The 19,342-nt window shown below is 42.3% G+C and overlaps 1 protein-coding gene across 1 annotated transcript in view; it reads left to right on the forward strand.

Moving 5' to 3' along the window:
- Nucleotides 1-19,342, forward strand: part of LOC126253976 (thioredoxin domain-containing protein 5 homolog) — a 122,805-nt gene that overhangs the window by 33,684 nt on the left and 69,779 nt on the right. The window contains exons 3-4 of the mRNA XM_049955271.1: nucleotides 7,845-7,953; nucleotides 13,094-13,228. Coding sequence (XP_049811228.1) covers nucleotides 7,845-7,953; nucleotides 13,094-13,228 — 244 coding nt within the window. The remainder of the gene's footprint in view (nucleotides 1-7,844; nucleotides 7,954-13,093; nucleotides 13,229-19,342) is intronic.

A 19,342-nucleotide genomic window follows, 5' to 3' on the forward strand; every position in this document is an offset into this window, starting at 1 on the left:
AATTATTGCAATCAAATTCCAGTTTCATACTTCTACACCTGGTATACTGTTGTTCAGATGAATACTGCATTGTGGCTGGAATGAGACAACCAAGGGACTCATCTTCCCTCTGAGGGAGCTTGGAGGAAACTAGGGTTAGCTGTGTTTGTAAGTTATCAACCTCCACAAAGCAGCCTGGGCAGGTAGACTGCACTCTGACCAGTAGGAACATAGAATAGAACTGGTGACATTACTTTCTGGACAAGCCTTGTGTGTGAGTGCCACATGTCTTCCCGAGGGTAAGACAGAGAAATTGGTCATCACGCATACGCAAATTATGATGCTGAAATATATAATTTGAGTTAGTGTAATTAAAATGTTATAGTAAAATATTGTAAATTCTGTGCAACAGCTTTGCAGCAAAGTTTAAAGATTTGTTTCATCAGACAATAAAAAGGTTGGTTCATATCGTGTAGTTTTGAGTTCTAGTGGAACTGGTAACAGTGGATAAGTGATGGAACAGTTTAAAAAAAAATCATTGTGTTACTAGTAAAGAAAAACTTGCGTACAAAAACATTCTGTTCAGGAGATTTCAGAATTTCTGTCAATTAGAACCTCAAAAATTCAGGGAGCTCTTTTGATGGAATAAATTCACCACCTGGACAGAAAGCAGTTGTCTTCAGCTTTGGAATTTTTTCATGATTTGAAATCCAGGCATATGAAACACATGCTTTTCTAGGCACCAGAAAAAAGTACTTGCGTATTCATCACTAATTCTGTCTTTGAGCTTTTCTTGAATTAAAAAAAAAAGAGTCTTGTGTTACACATAACTGAGGTAGGATTATCAGTAGTCTCAACTCAAGGTCCTACCCACAAGACTGCACAAACCTCCAACTGTGGATGTTGTGGGGAAAACATGGGTAGCTTCAGCCTTAATTGATAGTGGGTGTGGTAAGTAAACCGTAAATTCAGCAGAAATCGGTAATGACTCCTGTCTGGGATAGTGCTATACTGTACTGATTAAAAGTACATCCATTAACTTCTCTGCAAAGACTAAAATTTTTCTAATGTTCTGCTCTAAATTACATTCTTATTCTTCTTTCCACATCACCTGTAGTTGCTATTTGCAGCCTCCCTATTGCCACAGAATCCTGATTAGACACTACATGCCTTACTAACCTAGATTGATGTACTACTTCATACTGTATTCTCATCATTTTCATGACTTTACTCATAAAAAGAATACACACATTAAAGATTCAACAAAATAGGTGTGGAATTAGTGTACTTCGTCACATGGGTAATGTAAGTTCTGTACCTCTGTGGAATGACTAAAGTAATGTGCTGATCTTTCTCGCCATTGATTACTTGACATTTATCTCATCCTCACTCCTCCTCATTTACTTTTTTGTGTTACTGTTACATAATTTATTTTGCCTTTTTATCCTACCTTCATGAGGTGTGACTTTCTTGATGGCAGCCGGCCGGGGTGGCCAAGTGGTTCTAGGCGCTACAGTCTGGAACCGCGCGACCGCTACGGTCGTAGGTTCGAATCCTGCCTCGGGCATGGATGTGTGTGATGTCCTTAGGTTAGTTAGGTTTAAGTAGTTCTAAGTTCTAGGGGACTGATGACCTCAGAAGTTAAGTCCCATAGTGCTCAAAGCCATTTGAACCATTTCTTGCTGGCCTAGCTATTCATTTGGTTTCTTTGTTTCCTGTGTATCTCATTTTTCTCTTTTTCTGTCATTTATACCTCTAGTTCCAGCCAGTCCACACTTTAGCTCATGCTTGCAGACACATTCTTCTGCCACATGTAGATTCTCACGCATTCAGATCTTCTCTCTTGTTAACATGACATTGTTTCCTAACATGACATTGTTTCCTGCTCTTGTGTATTCCCGTTGACCAATGTTCTGGATGACTTTCTTAGTGAATAGTGACTTTCTCTAAATAGGAATGTTTTCTTTAAAAGAGAAAAAATATGAACTAAGATTCCAGTTTAGCAGTTGTAGTCCTTGAGAAAGTTCTGTTTAGTTCCTGCATATTGGCTCTTTCAGTAACATTTCTTTTAACCAGATTTGAGAGGGTATCTTCTAATATTTGCAATTAAACTGTCTGCATCTATGATACAGTGTTATATCAAAAGATAGCAAAATGATCATCAGTTTTTATTTTTTGTCTTCTCTTAATGACCATTGAGATGCTTTGCCTGTTGGATTAATTGTTAAGTTGGATGTAACAGTTACCACATTGTCTCTGTCGCAAATTAACATTATTTCAAAATAGATGTACAAGGTGTTTCACAATTCCTATTACATGCTTCTAGGGGCTGTATAGGGTGCTTAATAGACAAAATTTTGAAAAGGAACTCATGTCTGGAAGTATAACATTACATATGTGTAAGTTTAAAGACTGAATAACTTTCAAATATACCACTTCACGGTATGTGCACAAACTGAGATGAAGGCATAGTCATCAGTCCCTGTTGTAATTAAGACATTGCATATCATTTTAGTCCAATTACAACAACAGCTGAGAGAAACTGGTAAGTTCACAACTGGCAGGGTTGACTGTGGTGCTCCATGGGCACACCGCACTGTGGACTTTGCAGAGGACATCCTTTTGTTGTGTAAAGGAGAACCCGATGATGAGTCCTCGAAACATTGCCCATACCGTGGGCTCCTGTAGAGCACACAGGTGAGAGCTCATTATCTCTACTGTGTGTGTACCATGAAGTGGGAGATTTGACTGTCATCTGATCTTCTAACTTGTTTTACATCCAAATGGTACATTTTCGGTTGTGACGTTCCTTAACAAAACTTTATCTATTAAGTCACCTCTGCAACCCCTAGAAGCCTTTAATAGGAATCGTGAAACACCCTGTACGTTGTCTGGTGAAATAAAGCTCTCCAACAATTTTCCAATATCTTAAGGGTGTATAAACAGAATGTTTTCAAATAAATCTTGTTGGTTTGTGCTTGTACAAAGTGTCATCTCTTGTGCAAACCATCTGTAAAATTTGATGTTGTAAAATTTTGAAGATATATCAGCCAGGTATTTCTCAAAATTCCAGTGCTGTAGATTCCCCCAATACCAAAAGTGTGCTGTTAATGGTCTCTGATAAGGCTCTGCCTGAGCAAAATTTGCCTGAGGAATCCCTTAAGCAGATGCAATGTCTTTTTCTTAACTTTTCTCATTCAACACTGCTAACAGATTAACCAGGACCAGGTGCACCTATGTATAAAGTGCACCAACAACAGATAAAATTGTTTTGTTCAGTGTTGTTTCACAACTGCGAGCCCATAGCAATTCCTTTGTTATTGCTTCAACTAACACAGTTACAGATTTTGTTGTCAGGTGTCCAATTGAGCAGCAGTTTATATAAAATTAAACAGCAAGCTAGGTGAGAAAAAAATTTATGACCCAGGGAAGAAAATGACACAGATTACGAGCTAGCAGCACGATCCCACAAAGAGGCCATTGTCTACGAGATGATTACTAATGAAATAAGCAGTTGGCTGGGATCTGATGCAACTGCACTCCTTAATGATTAGAGCGGGTCATTGTTGTGTGTAACACCTGCCCATGGCAACAGTGAAATATAATGAGAGCTTTTTTAATGAAACGATGCTTTAGCTCGTTGTTGTTGTTGTTGTTGTTGTTGTGGTCTTCAGTCCTGAGACTGGTTTGATGCAGCTCTCCATGCTACTCTATCCTGTGCAAGCTGCTTCATCTCCCAGTACCTACTGCAACCTACATCCTTCTGAATCTGCTTAGTGTATTCATCTCTTGGTCTCCCTCTACGATTTTTACTCTCCACGCTGCCCTCCAATGCTAAATTTGTGATCCCTTGATGCCTCAAAACATGTCCTACCAACCGATCCCTTCTTCTAGTCAAGTTGTGCCACAAACTTCTCTTCTCCCCAATCCTATTCAATACCTCCTCATTAGTTACATGATCTACCCACCTTATCTTCAGCATTCTTCTGTAGCACCACATTTCGAAAGCTTCTATTCTCTTCTTGTCCAAACTTGTTATCGTCCATGTTTCACTTCCATACATGGCTACACTCCATACAAATACTTTCAGAAACGACTTCCTGACACTTAAATCTATACTCGATGTTAACAAATTTGTCTTCTTCAGAAACGATTTCCTTGCCATTGCCAGTCTACATTTTATATCCTCTCTACTTCGACCATCATCAGTTATTTTACTCCCTAAATAGCAAAACTCCTTTACTACTTTAAGTGTCTCATTTCCTAATCTAATCCCCTCAGCATCCCCCGATTTAATTTGACTACTTTCCATTATCCTCGTTTTGCTTTTGTTGATGTTCATCTTATATCCTCCTTTCAAGACACTGTCCATTCCATTCAACTGCTCTTCCAAGTCCTTTGCTGTCTCTGACAGAATTACAATGTCATCGGCGAACCTCAAAGTTTTTACTTCTTCTCCATGAATTTTAATACCTACTCCGAATTTTTCTTTTGTTTCCTTTACTGCTTGCTCAATATACAGATTAAATAACATCGGGGAGAGACTACAACCCTGTCTTACTCCCTTCCCAACCACTGCTTCCCTTTCATGTCCCTCGACTCTTATAACTGCCATCTGGTTTCTGTACAAATTGTAAATAGCCTTTCGCTCCCTGTATTTTACCCCTGTCAACTTCAGAATTTGAAAGAGAGTATTCCAGTTAACGTTGTCAAAAGCTTTCTCTAAGTCTACAAATGCTAGAAACATAGGTTTGCCTTTTCTTAATCTTTCTTCTAAGATAAGTCGTAAGGTTAGTATTGCCTCACGTGTTCCAACATTTCTACGGAATCCAAACTGATCTTCCCTGAGGTCCGCTTCTACCAGTTTTTCCATTCGTCTGTAAAGAATTCGCGTTAGTATTTTGCAGCTGTGACTTATTAAACTGATAGTTCGGTAATTTTCACATCTGTCAACACCTGCTTTCTTTGGGATTGGAATTATTATATTCTTCTTCAAGTCTGTGGGTATTTCGCATGTGTCATACATCTTGCTCACCAGATGGTAGAGTTTTGTCAGGACTGGCTCTCCCAAAGCCATCAGTAGTTCTAATGGAATGTTGTCTACTCCTGGGGCCTTGTTTCGACTCAGGTCTTTCAGTGCTCTGTCAAACTCTTCACGCAGTATCGTATCTCCCATTTCATCTTCATCTACATCCTCTTCCATTTCCATAATATTGTCTTCAAGTACATCGCCCTTGTATAAACCCTCTATATACTCCTTCCACCTTTCTGCCTTCCCTTCTTTGCTTAGAACTGAGTTGCCATCGGAGCTCTTGATATTCATACAAGTGGTTCTCTTCTCTCCAAAGGTCTCTTTAATTTTCCTGTAGGCAATATCTATCTTACCCCTAGTGAGACAACCCTCTACATCCTTAAATTTGTCCTCTAGCCATCCCTGCTTAGCCATTTTGCACTTCCTGTCGATCTCATTTTTGAGACGTTTGTATTCCTTTTTGCCTGCTTCATTTACTGCATTTTTATATTTTCTCCTTTCATCAATTAAATTCAATATTTCTTCTGTTACCCAAGGATTTCTATTAGCCCTCGCCTTTTTACCTACTTCATCCTCTGCTGCCTTCACTACTTCATCCCTCAGAGCTACCCATTCTTCTTCTACTGTATTTCTTACCCCATTCCTGTCGATTGTTCCCTTATGCTCTCCCTGAAACTCTCTACAACCTCTGGTTCTTTCAGTTTATCCAGGTCCCATCTCCTTAAATTGCCACCTTTTTGCAGTTTCTGCAGTTTCAATCTGCAGTTCATAACCAATAGATTGTGGTCAGAATCCACATCTGCCCCTGGAAATGTCTTACAATTTAAAACCTGGTTCCTAAATCTCTGTCTTACCATTATATAATCTATCTGATACCTTTTAGTATCTCCAGGATTCTTCCAGGTATACAACCTTCTTTTATGATTCTTGAACCAAGTGTTAGCTATGATTAAGTTATGCTCTGTGCAAAATTCTACAAGGTGGCTTCCTCTTTCATTTCTTCCCCCCAATCCATATTCACCTACTGTGTTTCCTTCTCTCCCTTTTCCTACTGACGAATTCCAGTCACCCATGACTATTAAATTTTCGTCTCCCTTCACTACCTGAATAATTTCTTTTATCTCGTCATACATTTCATCAATTTCTTCATCATCTGCAGAGCTAGTTGGCATATAAACTTGTGCTACTGTAGTAGGCATGGGCTTTGTGTCTATCTTGGCCACAATAATGCATTCACTATGCTGTTTGTAGTAGCTAACCCGCACTCCTATTTTTTTATTCATTATTAAACCTACTCCTGCATTACCCCTATTTGATTTTGTATTTATGACCCTGTAATCACCTGACCAAAAGTCTTGTTCCTCCTGCCACCGAACTTCACTAATTCCCACTATATCTAACTTTAACCTATCCATTTCCCTTTTTAAATATTCTAACCTACCTGCCCGATTAAGGGATCTGACATTCCACGCTCCGATCCGTAGAACGCCAGTTTTCTTTCTCCTGATAACGACGTCCTCTTGAGTAGTCCCCGCCCGGAGATCCAAATGGGGAACTATTTTACCTCCGGAATATTTTACCCAAGAGGACGCCATCATCATTTAATCATACAGTAAAGCTGCATGTCCTCGGGCAAAATTTCGGCTGTAGTTTCCCCTTGCTTTCAGCCGTTCACAGTACCAGCACAGCAAGGCCGTTTTGGTTAATGTTACAAGGCCAGATCAGTCAATCATCCAGACTGTTGCCCCTGCAACTACTGAAAAGGCTGCTGCCCCTCTTCAGGAACCACATGTTTGTCTGGCCTCTCAACAGATACCCCTCCGTTGTGGTTGCACCTACGGTACGGCCATCTGTATCGCTGAGCACACAAGCCTCCCCACCAACGGCAAGGTCCATGGTTCATGGGGGGCTTTAGCTCATATTATTTATTTTATCATTGTTTGATTAAACTAAGATTAAACTGTGATTTTGCTTATACATGTTTACCTTGGCAACATAAAGACAGCCATTCTGTAAAAGTGTATGAAGTGTGCCGTATGACCACTCGTCATGAAAAATGGTGCACCTGCTCAAGGGTTAAGTTGGACTTTCAGATAAACCAATATAGATTGTTGCTCTGTAAAATGAAATTGATTCTCGAGTTCTTGTCCGGTCAGTCTAAAGATTAAGGGAAGTAATGAATAACACAGTGTTGTATGTGACCAATGTTGCCAAACTTGGACAGCAGGAAAAAATAGTAAAAACTAGTAAACGTTTCATACCCAACTAAATGTTTTGATATTAATAGTCAGCATATGACTCATATTTTCTATAGTCTAGTTCATTACACCAAAGTTACTCTTTCTGTTAAGTAATTTTTGTGACAGATAATGAAGTTGAGTATTTATCCATCAGTTTGTCCTAAATGGAAACTACCAGGGACAAACTTCACTGATATGAAATTTCTCCAGCAACACTGTAACTTCTTCAGCTTCCATTATGATGTAACGTTCCACATTGGAAAAGTGGGATTTACATGACAAACTAACTACTGAAACTTGAAATAGGCCAATCAGATACATCGTGTCAGATACAGTGCTCAAGAAGTTCCACTTGTTTATTTAGTAGCTCCTTTGTTGTGTAATTCCTCTCTTAAAAATAAATAGTAGCATACCCTCTTTGTTATTATTAATATTTGATTTTCATAAAAATTATAGACTGAGTAACTGAATGTTTTATCTGTGTAAATAATAGTCCTTTTATACCAGTTGCTGAAATGGTTTAACACTGATCATTGGTTCTCATTTTTAATGGGTAACCTCATTATTAAACAGTTTCCTTTTCTGCTTTCCAGTTTGAAATTTTTCAAGGCGGGTGAAAATGAAGGCGTGAAATATAGAGGAGCAAGAAGTTTGAAAGCTTTTTCGACTTTCGTAGAGGAGCAATTAGGTATCACAGTCCAGGTAACATTACCATTATTTATTTTACAGAAAGGAAAATATCAATACTGATTTCATAGCATGTTCATATACAGGATTGAGTCATTCTCTGATTTTTGTACATTATTTTTGAGGATACTGAACTTAAAAGAAGACCAAGTTCCCATTTCTTTTCCTTACTGAGAAGAGAAATGTGCATTGGGCTAGTTTTTTTAACGTCATATAAATAAGCTGATGGAAAGTACTTGTGGAATGTAAATAATTTGAGGAATAATGGTAACACTCACCAAATGGCTGAGGTGCTGATTTATCGATAGGCTCGTAAACAAGACAGAACTGTGCTAGCTCTTGGTTGAATCCTCCTTCAGAGCTAGAATGCACGCATGCACATGCACACACACTTGTACAGTTACATTGCCCTTACACATATAAATTCATCAAGCATGAATATAAATTAAGGATCTAGGTATGTCCACATCTGTATTTCGCAAACAAACAATGCTGAAGTGTGTGGCATAGACAATACATTGTGGGCTTATTCCTATTCCATGTGCATATTGAGCATATGAGGCATGTTTCATTAAATGTCTCTGCCCCATTGTAATTAGTCTAACCTTGTCACTGTGGTCTGTGGGAAACAGTACATAGGCTGTTGTAGTGCATTCCTAGATTCTTCACTTAATGCTGAATTTTGAAAATAGGTATGTAGGCTTTTAGAAGAACAGTTATCGTCTATCAGGTGTCTGCCGTTCAGTAAGTTTCAGTACATCTACAATGTTCTCCCTTGGCCAGACAAACTTTTGATTATACATGCTACCTTCTTTGTAAATGTTCAGTATCCCTTGATGGACTATTTGGCATAATGACAGTACATAATTTAACCTGAGAATAACAAGAGAATAGTAATTAGGAAATAAATGTGTAAAACCAAAAATGTGTGTCCCTTAAACATGTGTGAAACATCAGTGGGCTTAGGAAATATCACTAAAGGACTTTATATTGAAATAGACAAGATGCTTTACAAGTCTATAGTACAGTAATTTCTCAAGGGTGTCACTGTCAGCACAAGACATTGTGTGGGCTGAAGATAGCTCCACAACAAATCAAGGATCAGAACCGTGCTGGAGGCAGTGGAAACTTGCCGTGCAAGTCAACAGCTATGTCAGTGGACCCTGCCCAAACCATGCATTGCATGCACCTCCCCATGACAGTTGTTCACACTGTTCCACAACAATAACCCCACCGGCTCTTCTATCTCCATCATGATGCCCACTGGTGGTTATACTATATTCCTCTCTCCTGAAAGGGCCATGTAGGGCCAAAAATGGCCAGGCTTGGGCCGTGACCTCTGGTTGCAGAACCGGAGAGAATACCGTAGACCCGAGCAGTAGACCAATCGCTGAAGGAGACAATGCCGTTACCACTGGTTCCACTGGAGGACAGCAGGTTGCAGATGTGAAGGCAACAGTTGATCCACTGGCACCAGCAGAAGCAAGTCCACATCCACCGGAGGAGGAGGAGGAGGAGGAGGAGGGTGATTTAAAGTCCACGGGCTCCACATTAGGAGACATAGGAGCGAGCCTTACTGGGGCTTGGTGAAGGGAGAAGGGAGGGGGGCAGGGCAGGGTGTGAAGGGGAGGTGGGGTCCTATGGGGAAGCACACCACTGCAAGTGGGAGCCTGCACCTGGAACAGTGTTGCTAGTAACACTGCTGCCCAGATAAATGGAAGACAGCGATGATGATGAGCCAAATGGGCGTGGGTGTAACTTACTTGCATGTCGCATCAGCTGCTCCTGGCTGTTATCCAGCACAAACAACTTCTAACACATGCTGAATACCATTGGAAACATAAAAGTCATGAAACTCTTGCGACCCAAGTTGGTGACCTTTATTGGACACGAATGTCCTGGGTATCCCTCGATAGCAAAGATGACCTACAACATGTGAACAGTGGTAATCAGCTATATGGAGGACAACTTTGCCACATACAGAAAATTTGATGAAACATTAAAATCCAACAGCCACATAGTGCCCAAAAAAAGGACTTGTGTAATCAACATGCACTCTGTTCAAAATGTGCTCCAGGACTGGCCAAGAAGGAACTGGTGCCATCTGGTTCTGTGTATAAGCCTGCTCCAGATGTTCAATGACATGATCAATCACTGACCAGTAGATGTGACGTTGTACCCATGCCTTCATATGAAATGTACCCCTACCCCAGTGCAAAGCATGCAGCAGCTGGGATATGCGAGAAAACTCAGTGCTGAGGAGAGCGGAGGGGAAAGGGGGGGGGGGTAATGATGATGACCATTTGAAATGATTATTCCTCTTGTGGCAAGCACGAGTCGATCATTTAGGAAGAAAACATATGCCACACCAGTGATATAGACCTGATAAAACGTGCTGCAGCCAATGGGTCTGGACAGCTGAAACACTTTTCTGTTAAAGTGGGTCAGCGGCCATGGTTGTCACAACCTCTCACACTATCATTGGCAATCTTACAGGATTTGGTGCAGAGTGTCATCCAACACGAACACGAGAACCTCCCGCTGACTGAGCTCTGGATCGGCAGCTGCGATAGTGCATTAGCATTTGCTCGCTGGGCACTGGGGCAGTAATGTATGTCGTAGCAGTGATTACTGAGAAAGAGGAGCTCACATCTACCATTGGTGGGCAATCTTGTCTGGCAGCTTGGAATGAGGGCAAGTAAGGAAACCAGTGGCTTGCAGTCAATGATGAGCAGGAACCATGCCCCATGAAAGAAAATGTGAAACTTTTTAATTTCAAATAAAATAGCCAGCTCCTCCTCTTCCACCTGTGAATAGTTATGCTGTGCCATGGAAAGCATCTTTGATGTGTAAGTGATAAGTTGTTTAGAGACACCAGGGTTTCTGATGGGACAGAACCACACCAATGCCATACTGCTATGTGTTACAGGACAGAGTTAAAACTTTATCCAGTGTAAAAGAAGCCACAAAGAAAGCAGAACACAAACACTGCTTGAGGAACTGAAAAGCTGGTTGACAATCTGCAGACCAGACAAATTTAACATCCATTCGGCAAATCTATTAAAAGGACGGAAGAGGTGCACAGCCTGTGGAATGGACTTAGAATAAAATGAAATCTTAAAAAACAGAAGCTCCTGCAGGCTCTTGGGCACCAGCGGATAGATGATGGTTTTGATGTATTCATCTGTAGAGACAAGGCCAACTTAGATAAGCATAAGTCCCAAAAAAAATTCACCTTGGATTGAAAAAACTACACTTTTTAAGTTTGCAACAAAGACCATTCTCCAGAAGGTGTTGAAAACCACCTGTAGGTTTTGTAAATGGTCCTCTTGCATGGAGCCCATCAAGATAGTTTACGCGACAGGGAATGTCCTGAATCAATTGCCCCAAACAATGTTGATAAATTCTTCATGCAGATGAGATTCTGAAAGGCACGTGATTTAACTAGTAAAGCCCGAAGGATCAAGAAAGTCTGAGAAGCTGCGTCTAACTGCAAGTACAGGTATTTATCACACAAGTTACAACTCAACTGCAGTGCAACTGTCAGTGGTGTCAACATACGGTGACTTGGTGGGTGAAAGTTGCCTAGAGAACCCTATGGGGGCACGAGGGGGCCGTTCACCTTCACACCTAATTTTGTCACATGCAAGTTCTTAGAAAGGATGTCCCTTACCTCTGCTTTTGGCTCATGTGATTGTTCATTCTGGGAACATTGGCTAAAGAAGTGAAACTTCCTAGCAGATAAAAACTGTGTGCCGGACCGAGACTCGAACTCGGGACCTTTGCCTTCATGGGCAAGTGCTCTACCATCTGAGCTACCCAAGCATGACTCACACCCCGTCCTCACAGCTTTACTTCCGCCAGTACCTCGTCTCCTATTTTCCAAACTTCACAGAAGCTCTCCTGAGAATACTGCAGAGACATGGCTTAGCCACAGCCTGTGGGATGTTTCCAGAATGAGATTTTCACTCTGCATCAGAGTGTGTGCTGATATGAATCTTCCTAGTAGATTAAAACTGTGTGCCGGACCAATACTCGAACTTGGGACCTTTGCCTTTCCTGGGCAAGTGCTCTACCATCTGCTAGTTCTGCAAGGTTCGGAGGAGAGATTCTGTAAAGTTTGGAAAGTAGGAGACGAGGTACTGGCAGAAGTAAAGCTGTGAGGACCGGGCGTGAGTGGTGCTTGGGTAGCTCAGATGGTACAGCACGTGCCTGTGAAAGGCAAAGGTCCCGAGTTAGTCTCAGTCCGGCACACAGTTTTAGTCTGCCAGGAAGTTTCAAAGGAGAGTTTTTTGTGTTTAGTGGAAGGCTTCGAATTTTGCACAACTTCATGCAACTGTGCTCTGCCGGACAATAACACAGTGGCTTTGTCCACTGGTTCAGTGATATGCCTTATGTGGCAGTACGGCGAGAACCAGTGCAGGTAATTTCCCCAACTTATGTAGACTCATTGAAACTTGCAGGTGGTTGGTGCTGGTGGGCGCCTGGGGAGAAAACTGCATGGTGGGCACATGGCCTACCACCTGCATGGCATGGGTATGAAGCAACTCTGCTTTCTGGTTTAGGGACGCATGCATCTGCTCATCCTGCTGCTGCTGCTGCTGCTGCTGCTCCTGGTCCTTCTTTAGGCGCAACTGTTTCTGCCAGGATTGCAGAAATTATGGGTTCATGGTGACCCAAAATGGTAAAAAAATTCAATCAGCAGATCTGGCTGTACCATGCATTGCATGTGCCCCCATGGCTGGTGTCTGCACTTTTCTGTCCTGATAACCACACCAGCTCACCTACCTCCATTGTGATGTCTGCTGGTGAGGATACTAAATAGTCGAAAGGTAGTTCATGAATTCTCCATGTGAATACGTCCTGACATAAAGAAACATTAAATATCAGAGCAAAGTCATTGTTTAATTGAACTGAACATTACTTTAAAAATTTGCGCGCGCGCGCGCATGCGTGCGTGAATCAAGACATGAGTGGTGTGCAACACATTGCAAAATGAAGTACACTATATGTTCTTCAGATTAACAGCACACCTGTAGTGATGGGAACAAAACATGATCAGGTTTGAGCGTGTGTGTGTGTGTGCTCTGTACTTAAGAGAAGTGTATATTCTGAATTTATTTTGGAGTTATCTCTAATGGCTGCTGTGTTTCAGGACAGTGAAACTCAACCTAAGGTACCTGAACCAGTTAGTGGGCTTGTAGAACTAACGGAAGACACATTTGAAGACCATGTGGCGAAGGGTAGACATTTTGTCAAATTTTATGCACCTTGGTGTGGCCATTGCCAAGTAAGTACATGTATTTTAGAAGTACAGAATCTATTTGTATTTCTGAGTATAGAAGCTAAATGAAAAACAAAAAGTAGCAGTGGGTGAACATTATTATCCTCCAGCGGTGGTTTAGGAGGCTGTTTTTGTTTATGATAAGAAAGTTTATTGAAGCTTTATAATATTGATGGTAATAGGTCTGCATACTGTAAATAAATCTCTTACAAATTTTAACACTTTTCATCTACAGTTGTCTGCAATATATTGACCACGTCACGATAAGTTCTGCTTGGGAATCTGAATTATGTAATAAGTAAAAAATATATCATATGAACATGAAAGAAATATATTAGCCTGTAAATGACTCTTCCCATTGCCTCTTGTCAAACTCAGATGTGTCTTACAAAGTGAATGAAAGAAAAATGGAACTGTTAAGTCCCAAGGTTTTTGGTGCCCAGCTATGGATGACGTAACTGACTCCTCAATCAGGAAGTATCAGAACTAGAGTATGTTTAAAAAGGAAATTTCAAGTAGTAGTGGAGTTAGGTTTACTATTACAAGGGCAGTTGAATGAGTGTAATGCTTTCACACCTCACCAAAATTAGGTCAAGTGGTGGGACACTGTAACCTGTGAGGGAGGTTTTGAAAATTAACCAATCATTGAAACAGTGACATCACTCACGTGAAGAACAGAAAATTTGGCTGTATCACTAACCTCTTGTAATATTGACAAATTTCATTTCCAAGGAAATATAAATTGAAAGCACATCTCCGTAAAATCTGATAGATATGTTGACTAAATGTATGTGTCCTCCATTAGGGTCACCTATAGAAATAGGTGTACTGTCCAAACCAGCTTTCTTTTTTTACAGACACTTCAGATTTATCAGTGAATAAGTTGTTTCATAATGGTGCGACTGGCCAGTGTGACCGAGCAGTTCTAGGCACTTCAGTCTAGAATCGCGCGACCGCTACGGTCGCAGGTTCGAATCCTGCCTCGGGCATGGATGTGTGTGATGTCCTTAGGTTAGTTAGGTTTAAGTAGTTCTAAGTTCTAGGGGACTGATGACCTCAGAAGTTAAGTCCCATAGTGCTCAGAGCCATATGAACCATTTTCATAATGGTGCTCAAGTCTTGCACTACACAGGATGTCCCACAAGTCTGGACCGGGCTAAATGTCGTGAAACTGGTAACGGGTGGGAATGGGGTGGATGTGGATAAAAGTAAAGGGGTGGGGGAAGCATTTTGGGTGACCTGTGAGACCAATCTGCCATCTGCCATCTCGCTATCCACCACATTGGATTTTGCTCACATTTATTCAGTGGAACGGGGGTTGGGGCTCATGTGATACATGTTTTAAGGGTAGAATTTGACGAGAAGCATAATGGTGAAGTCTTTTTTGCAGTACTTTTGATAGGTAAAAAGTTATGCACCATTTGTTATAACGTGCGTAATTCGTCATGAATCAAGACATGAGTGGTGTGCAACACATTGCAAAATGAAGTACACTATATGTTCTTCAGATTAACAGCACACCTGTAGTGATGGGAACAAAACATGATCAGGTTTGAGCATGCTGCATGATGATGAATTGCATATGTTATAACAAATGATGCACAACTTTCTACATATCAAAAATATTGTGAAATGGACTTCACCATTGTGTTTCTCACTTCCACCAGCTCCCCACCCCTGCGCGCGTGCGTACGCTCTCTCTCTCACTCTCTCTCTCACTCTCACTCACACACACACACACACACACACACACACACACACACACACACACACACACACACACAAACAAACTCTGAAGAAATGTGAGCTGAATCCAATATGGCGGCTACCATTATGGCAGAGCAGTTTCACAGGTCACACAAAAAGTTTCCCCCCACCACCTTTTCCATATTCACCCCATGCCTGTCTCTTACCATTTTCATGACATTTAGCCTGGTCTCGACTTTTAGGACCCTTCACACTATCACCCTGCCTTCCTCCATTGGAAATGAGCAGAGGAGGTGGTTCGGATGATACTCTTCTGTTCTCTGAATTGTGAGTGCTACAATGCCGTCTTTACTATGAGGGAGCTCGATCATGCTCCCAGTTCCCAATCCTCTGCCCCAGGGCCAGACGCTGTCCATGTTCAGATTATGCAGCACCTTTCTCTTGTGGGCAAGCACTTTCTGCTTAATACGTACAACCACATCTGGGCAGAGGGCACATTTCCCGGACTTTGGTATGAAGCCACTGTCATACCCATACCTAAACCCAGTAAGGACAAAAACCTTCCTTCTAGCCACCAGCTGTGTTTGCAAGGTGATGGAATTTGTGAGTCATACCCAGCTGGTTTGGTGGCTCGCAGTTTATAAACGACTGCACAGTGTGGAGTTGGAGCGTGCCATTCTGCAGTTGACCATCTCATTACTTTGTCCACCCATGTCATGAATGGTTTTCTGCAGAAATCCAAGACTGGTGCCATGTTTTTTTGAGACGGTCTACGACACCAGTTGGAGAACTGGTATACTCCGTATTCTTTACTTGTGGGGCTTCGGTGGCTGCCTGCCCTGTTTCCTTTAGAAATTTTTAAAAACCTGAGTTTTCAAGGCGCATGTGGGTTCTGCCTTGTCGGACACAGGAAACAGGTGTGCCTCAGGGTTCCGCTTTGTGCGTCATCCTCTTGGTTATCGCCATTAACCCTATAATGGCCTGTCTCCCGCTGGGCATCTCCGGCTCCCTCTTTGTTGATGATTTTGCCATCTATTACAGTTCTCCACAGACCTGTCTCACTGAATGGCATCTTCAGTGATGTCTTGATCATCTTTATTCCTGGAGCATCGAGAGTGACTTTTGTTTTCCAACTGGCAAAATGCTTGCCGTTTGTCTGCCATGTGTGGCCACCCATCATATGTGTCCTTGTTTGATGATTCCTTTGATTTGCCAGTGTGGAACGCACCCCTCTTCTGTTATCTCCTGGAATTTGCTTTCGGCACTTGCTCCAGTATCTTAACTTCACACTACCTGCAACTTCTCCGGTGGGTGTGAACCCTTCACCACCTTGGCTTGATGAAGTGGCCCATGTTAACCTGGGCTTTCATTCGCTTCCTAAGGACACTACTTCAGCCTCACTCTATTACCTTCAGTTTCACTACCTTTGCATGGAACTTCGCGATAGTACCGTTGTGTAACTGATGGCTCTCGGACTGACCGTGGTGTATGCTTTAGTCACTGGTGCCCATGGCTTCCGGATCACTGCTCGATATTTACAGCAGAGCTCTTTGCCCTGTATCAGGCCATTGAGTACATCTGGTGACACACACTTTTCAATTGTGCCCTCTGCTCAGGCTCTCTCAGCACCCTTCAAAGTCTGTGCGCGCTATACACTGCCCATCCCTTAGTGCAACGGGTCCTGGAAAACTGTCACTTGCTTACTCTTGGTGGAGCTACTGTGATTCTTAAGATACACCTCCTGCCCCACCTGGATTTGCGTGGGTTGCCTACCCTTATTGTAATGCAGCTGCTCCCGGCGATGTACCAGCCTGATGTTTCTGCTTGCTGCCTCCCAGTTGACTTTAATTTCCTCCGGGTTGACCTGCTCTGGCAGCAGATCATTAAGCAACCACAAATTGGACAAGGGAGAATTCAACGGGAAGGAAGACATTAATTTAGCAGGAGAAAATTTATGCGCTTCGTGGTGAGCGGTATTAAAAGCAGAAGATAACCAGTGGAGAGACAAATCCCACCGTCGTTGTGACCCAGAATGGCACGCGATGAGTGCGGACTTTAAATTCCTATTGATTCTTTCCGCGAAGGACAGTTGGGGATAATAAGGTATAGTGGTAATATGAGAAATCCCCCGGTCAAAACGGAATTGTTTAAACTCTTTAGAAAGAAAAGCGGGGGCGTTATCGCTCACTAGCATCTTTCGTGGGCCAAAGCTAGCAAAAACCCTTTCGAGATGTTGAATACTAACACTAGCAGTAGTACCGCTGCTAGCAATTAACCACACAAACCTCGTGAAGGTATCCACCATGACGAACACAAAGCGATTGCCTCTCTGGGTACGCGGTAAGGGACCCAAATAGTCAATATAGTTTTTATCTATGGGTCGAGATTCTCATGTAGATTGCAAGAACCCTTTCTTGGGCCCAGTATCCGGCTTCGCCATCTTACAAGACTCACACCCTTTAACCCGCACAAGGACCAGTGAAAATATTTGAAAACTCCAGGCACTAAACTCCGCGGTATGCATAATTTAGGAACCTTATCGCGGTTAGAGCGAAAGCAGAGGAACCCCCATTCCAAGGAGTAACCCAGAACATTTTCACCGGCACTAAGTCTATCTATCAGGGTTTGCAATTCGGGGTCCTGTCGTTGTTCCTCCTTAATGTTACTGAATAGAGATGGAATTTCAGTTAACACTGCCATATTATAGGTGGCTACCTCCAAATGATAATCCCCTTCCTCGATTTGAAACATGCGACTCAAAATGTCCGCCACTTGATTCTGTCCCCCTCTAATATGACAAACATTGAACTGGAATGCCGAGATTCTCGCAGCCCAAAGTACTATTCTTCCTGTCTTGCGTGGCCGATCAAACACCCAACTCAGGACCTGATTGTTAGTTTCTAAACGAAACTGACAATGTTCCAAGTAGAATTTATATTTTTCCAAGGTGAATATGACCGCCAAAGCCTCTAATTCATACACCGAGTACTTAGTCTCAGCTGGTGACTAAGCTTGTGATGCGTAAGCAAGAGGACGCCTTTCCCTGTCCTGCTCCTGCAGCAAAACAACCACCACCCCTACGTTTGACGCGTCAGTTTGAACAATGAATGTATGATTGAAATCAGGGATCCCTAAAACTGGAGCGGCACTTATTGCAGCTTTCAAGGTGACAAAGGCTGCCTGTTGGGAGTCACCCCCACACAAACCTTTCGCCTTTCCTGCGCAATTGGTTAATAGGCGCGGCCAGTGGAGCGAAATTCGGTACGAACTTCCTAAAAAAAATTCACCATGCCGACGAATCGCACGGCAGCCCTTTTATCCTTAGGAATCGGAAAGACATGAATAGCATGCGTCCTGCTATGATCAATAGTTACTCCCTTGCATGACACAATATGTCGCAAAAAGGATATTTCGTTCCGGGCGACAGTTACCTTGGACGGTTTATTGGTTAGACCTGCCTCTTTCAGTCATCCAAAAACCTGACGTAGATGTTCCAGATGTCATCGAAGTTCGCGCTATATATGACAACATCGTCCAAATAGTTGAACACAAACTTGAATTTAAAGTCGCCTAACACCGAGTCTAACAGGCGTGATAAGACCGCCGCACCTGTTGCTAGTCCGAAGGGCACTCTATTAAACTCAAAAAGGTTGTAATCGGTACTAAATGCCGTTATCGGCTTCATTCCTCAGCCAATGGTACCTGATAGTACACTTGGTTCAAGTCCAGGACAGTGAAAACTTTGGCTCCCACGAACCGAGCAAAACAACTGTGCAAATCTGGGAGAGGAATAGACTCCAGGACAACCTTCTGATTTAAAGCACGGTAGTCAACCACGGGTCTAAACCCTTCCCCATGGGGCTTGGGCACAAGAAATATAGGTGCTGCATAAGGTGATACGGAAGGGCGAATGACACCATTCTCCAGTAGCTGGTTAATGATTTTATGGAGTTCCTGCATTTTGCGCAGAGATAAACGATACAGAGTTTGCCACACTGGAATCTGATCAGTAAACTGAATGCGATATTAGATCTTATTAGTGACCCCCAAGCCGGTCGGTCAACACCTCCGGAAATTCATCCAACGCCTCTAATAATAACCTAGCCTGTTCCTGAGTAAGATGGTCAACATTAACCTTGGCCGGCTGTGCCTCGACTCTACACACACCAGCCCCCAACCCATGAGGACAGAAATGAAAACTAAGCTCAGGTCTGAACTTGAAGTAAAAACTTTTGTTCACATAGTCTATTACACACTGAGTTAATTGCAAGAAATCACACCCCAAAATGAACCCCACAGATAAATTTTTAACCACCAAACAGACAAGTGGCAAAGAGAACCTTTGAATGCCAAGCTTAAAACGTGCCTTGCTGACCACTTCAAGGGTTTGCCCACCAGTGGAATAACACACAT

This window comes from Schistocerca nitens, chromosome 1, assembly GCF_023898315.1.
Source record: "Schistocerca nitens isolate TAMUIC-IGC-003100 chromosome 1, iqSchNite1.1, whole genome shotgun sequence".
Lineage (NCBI taxonomy): Eukaryota > Metazoa > Arthropoda > Insecta > Orthoptera > Acrididae > Schistocerca > Schistocerca nitens.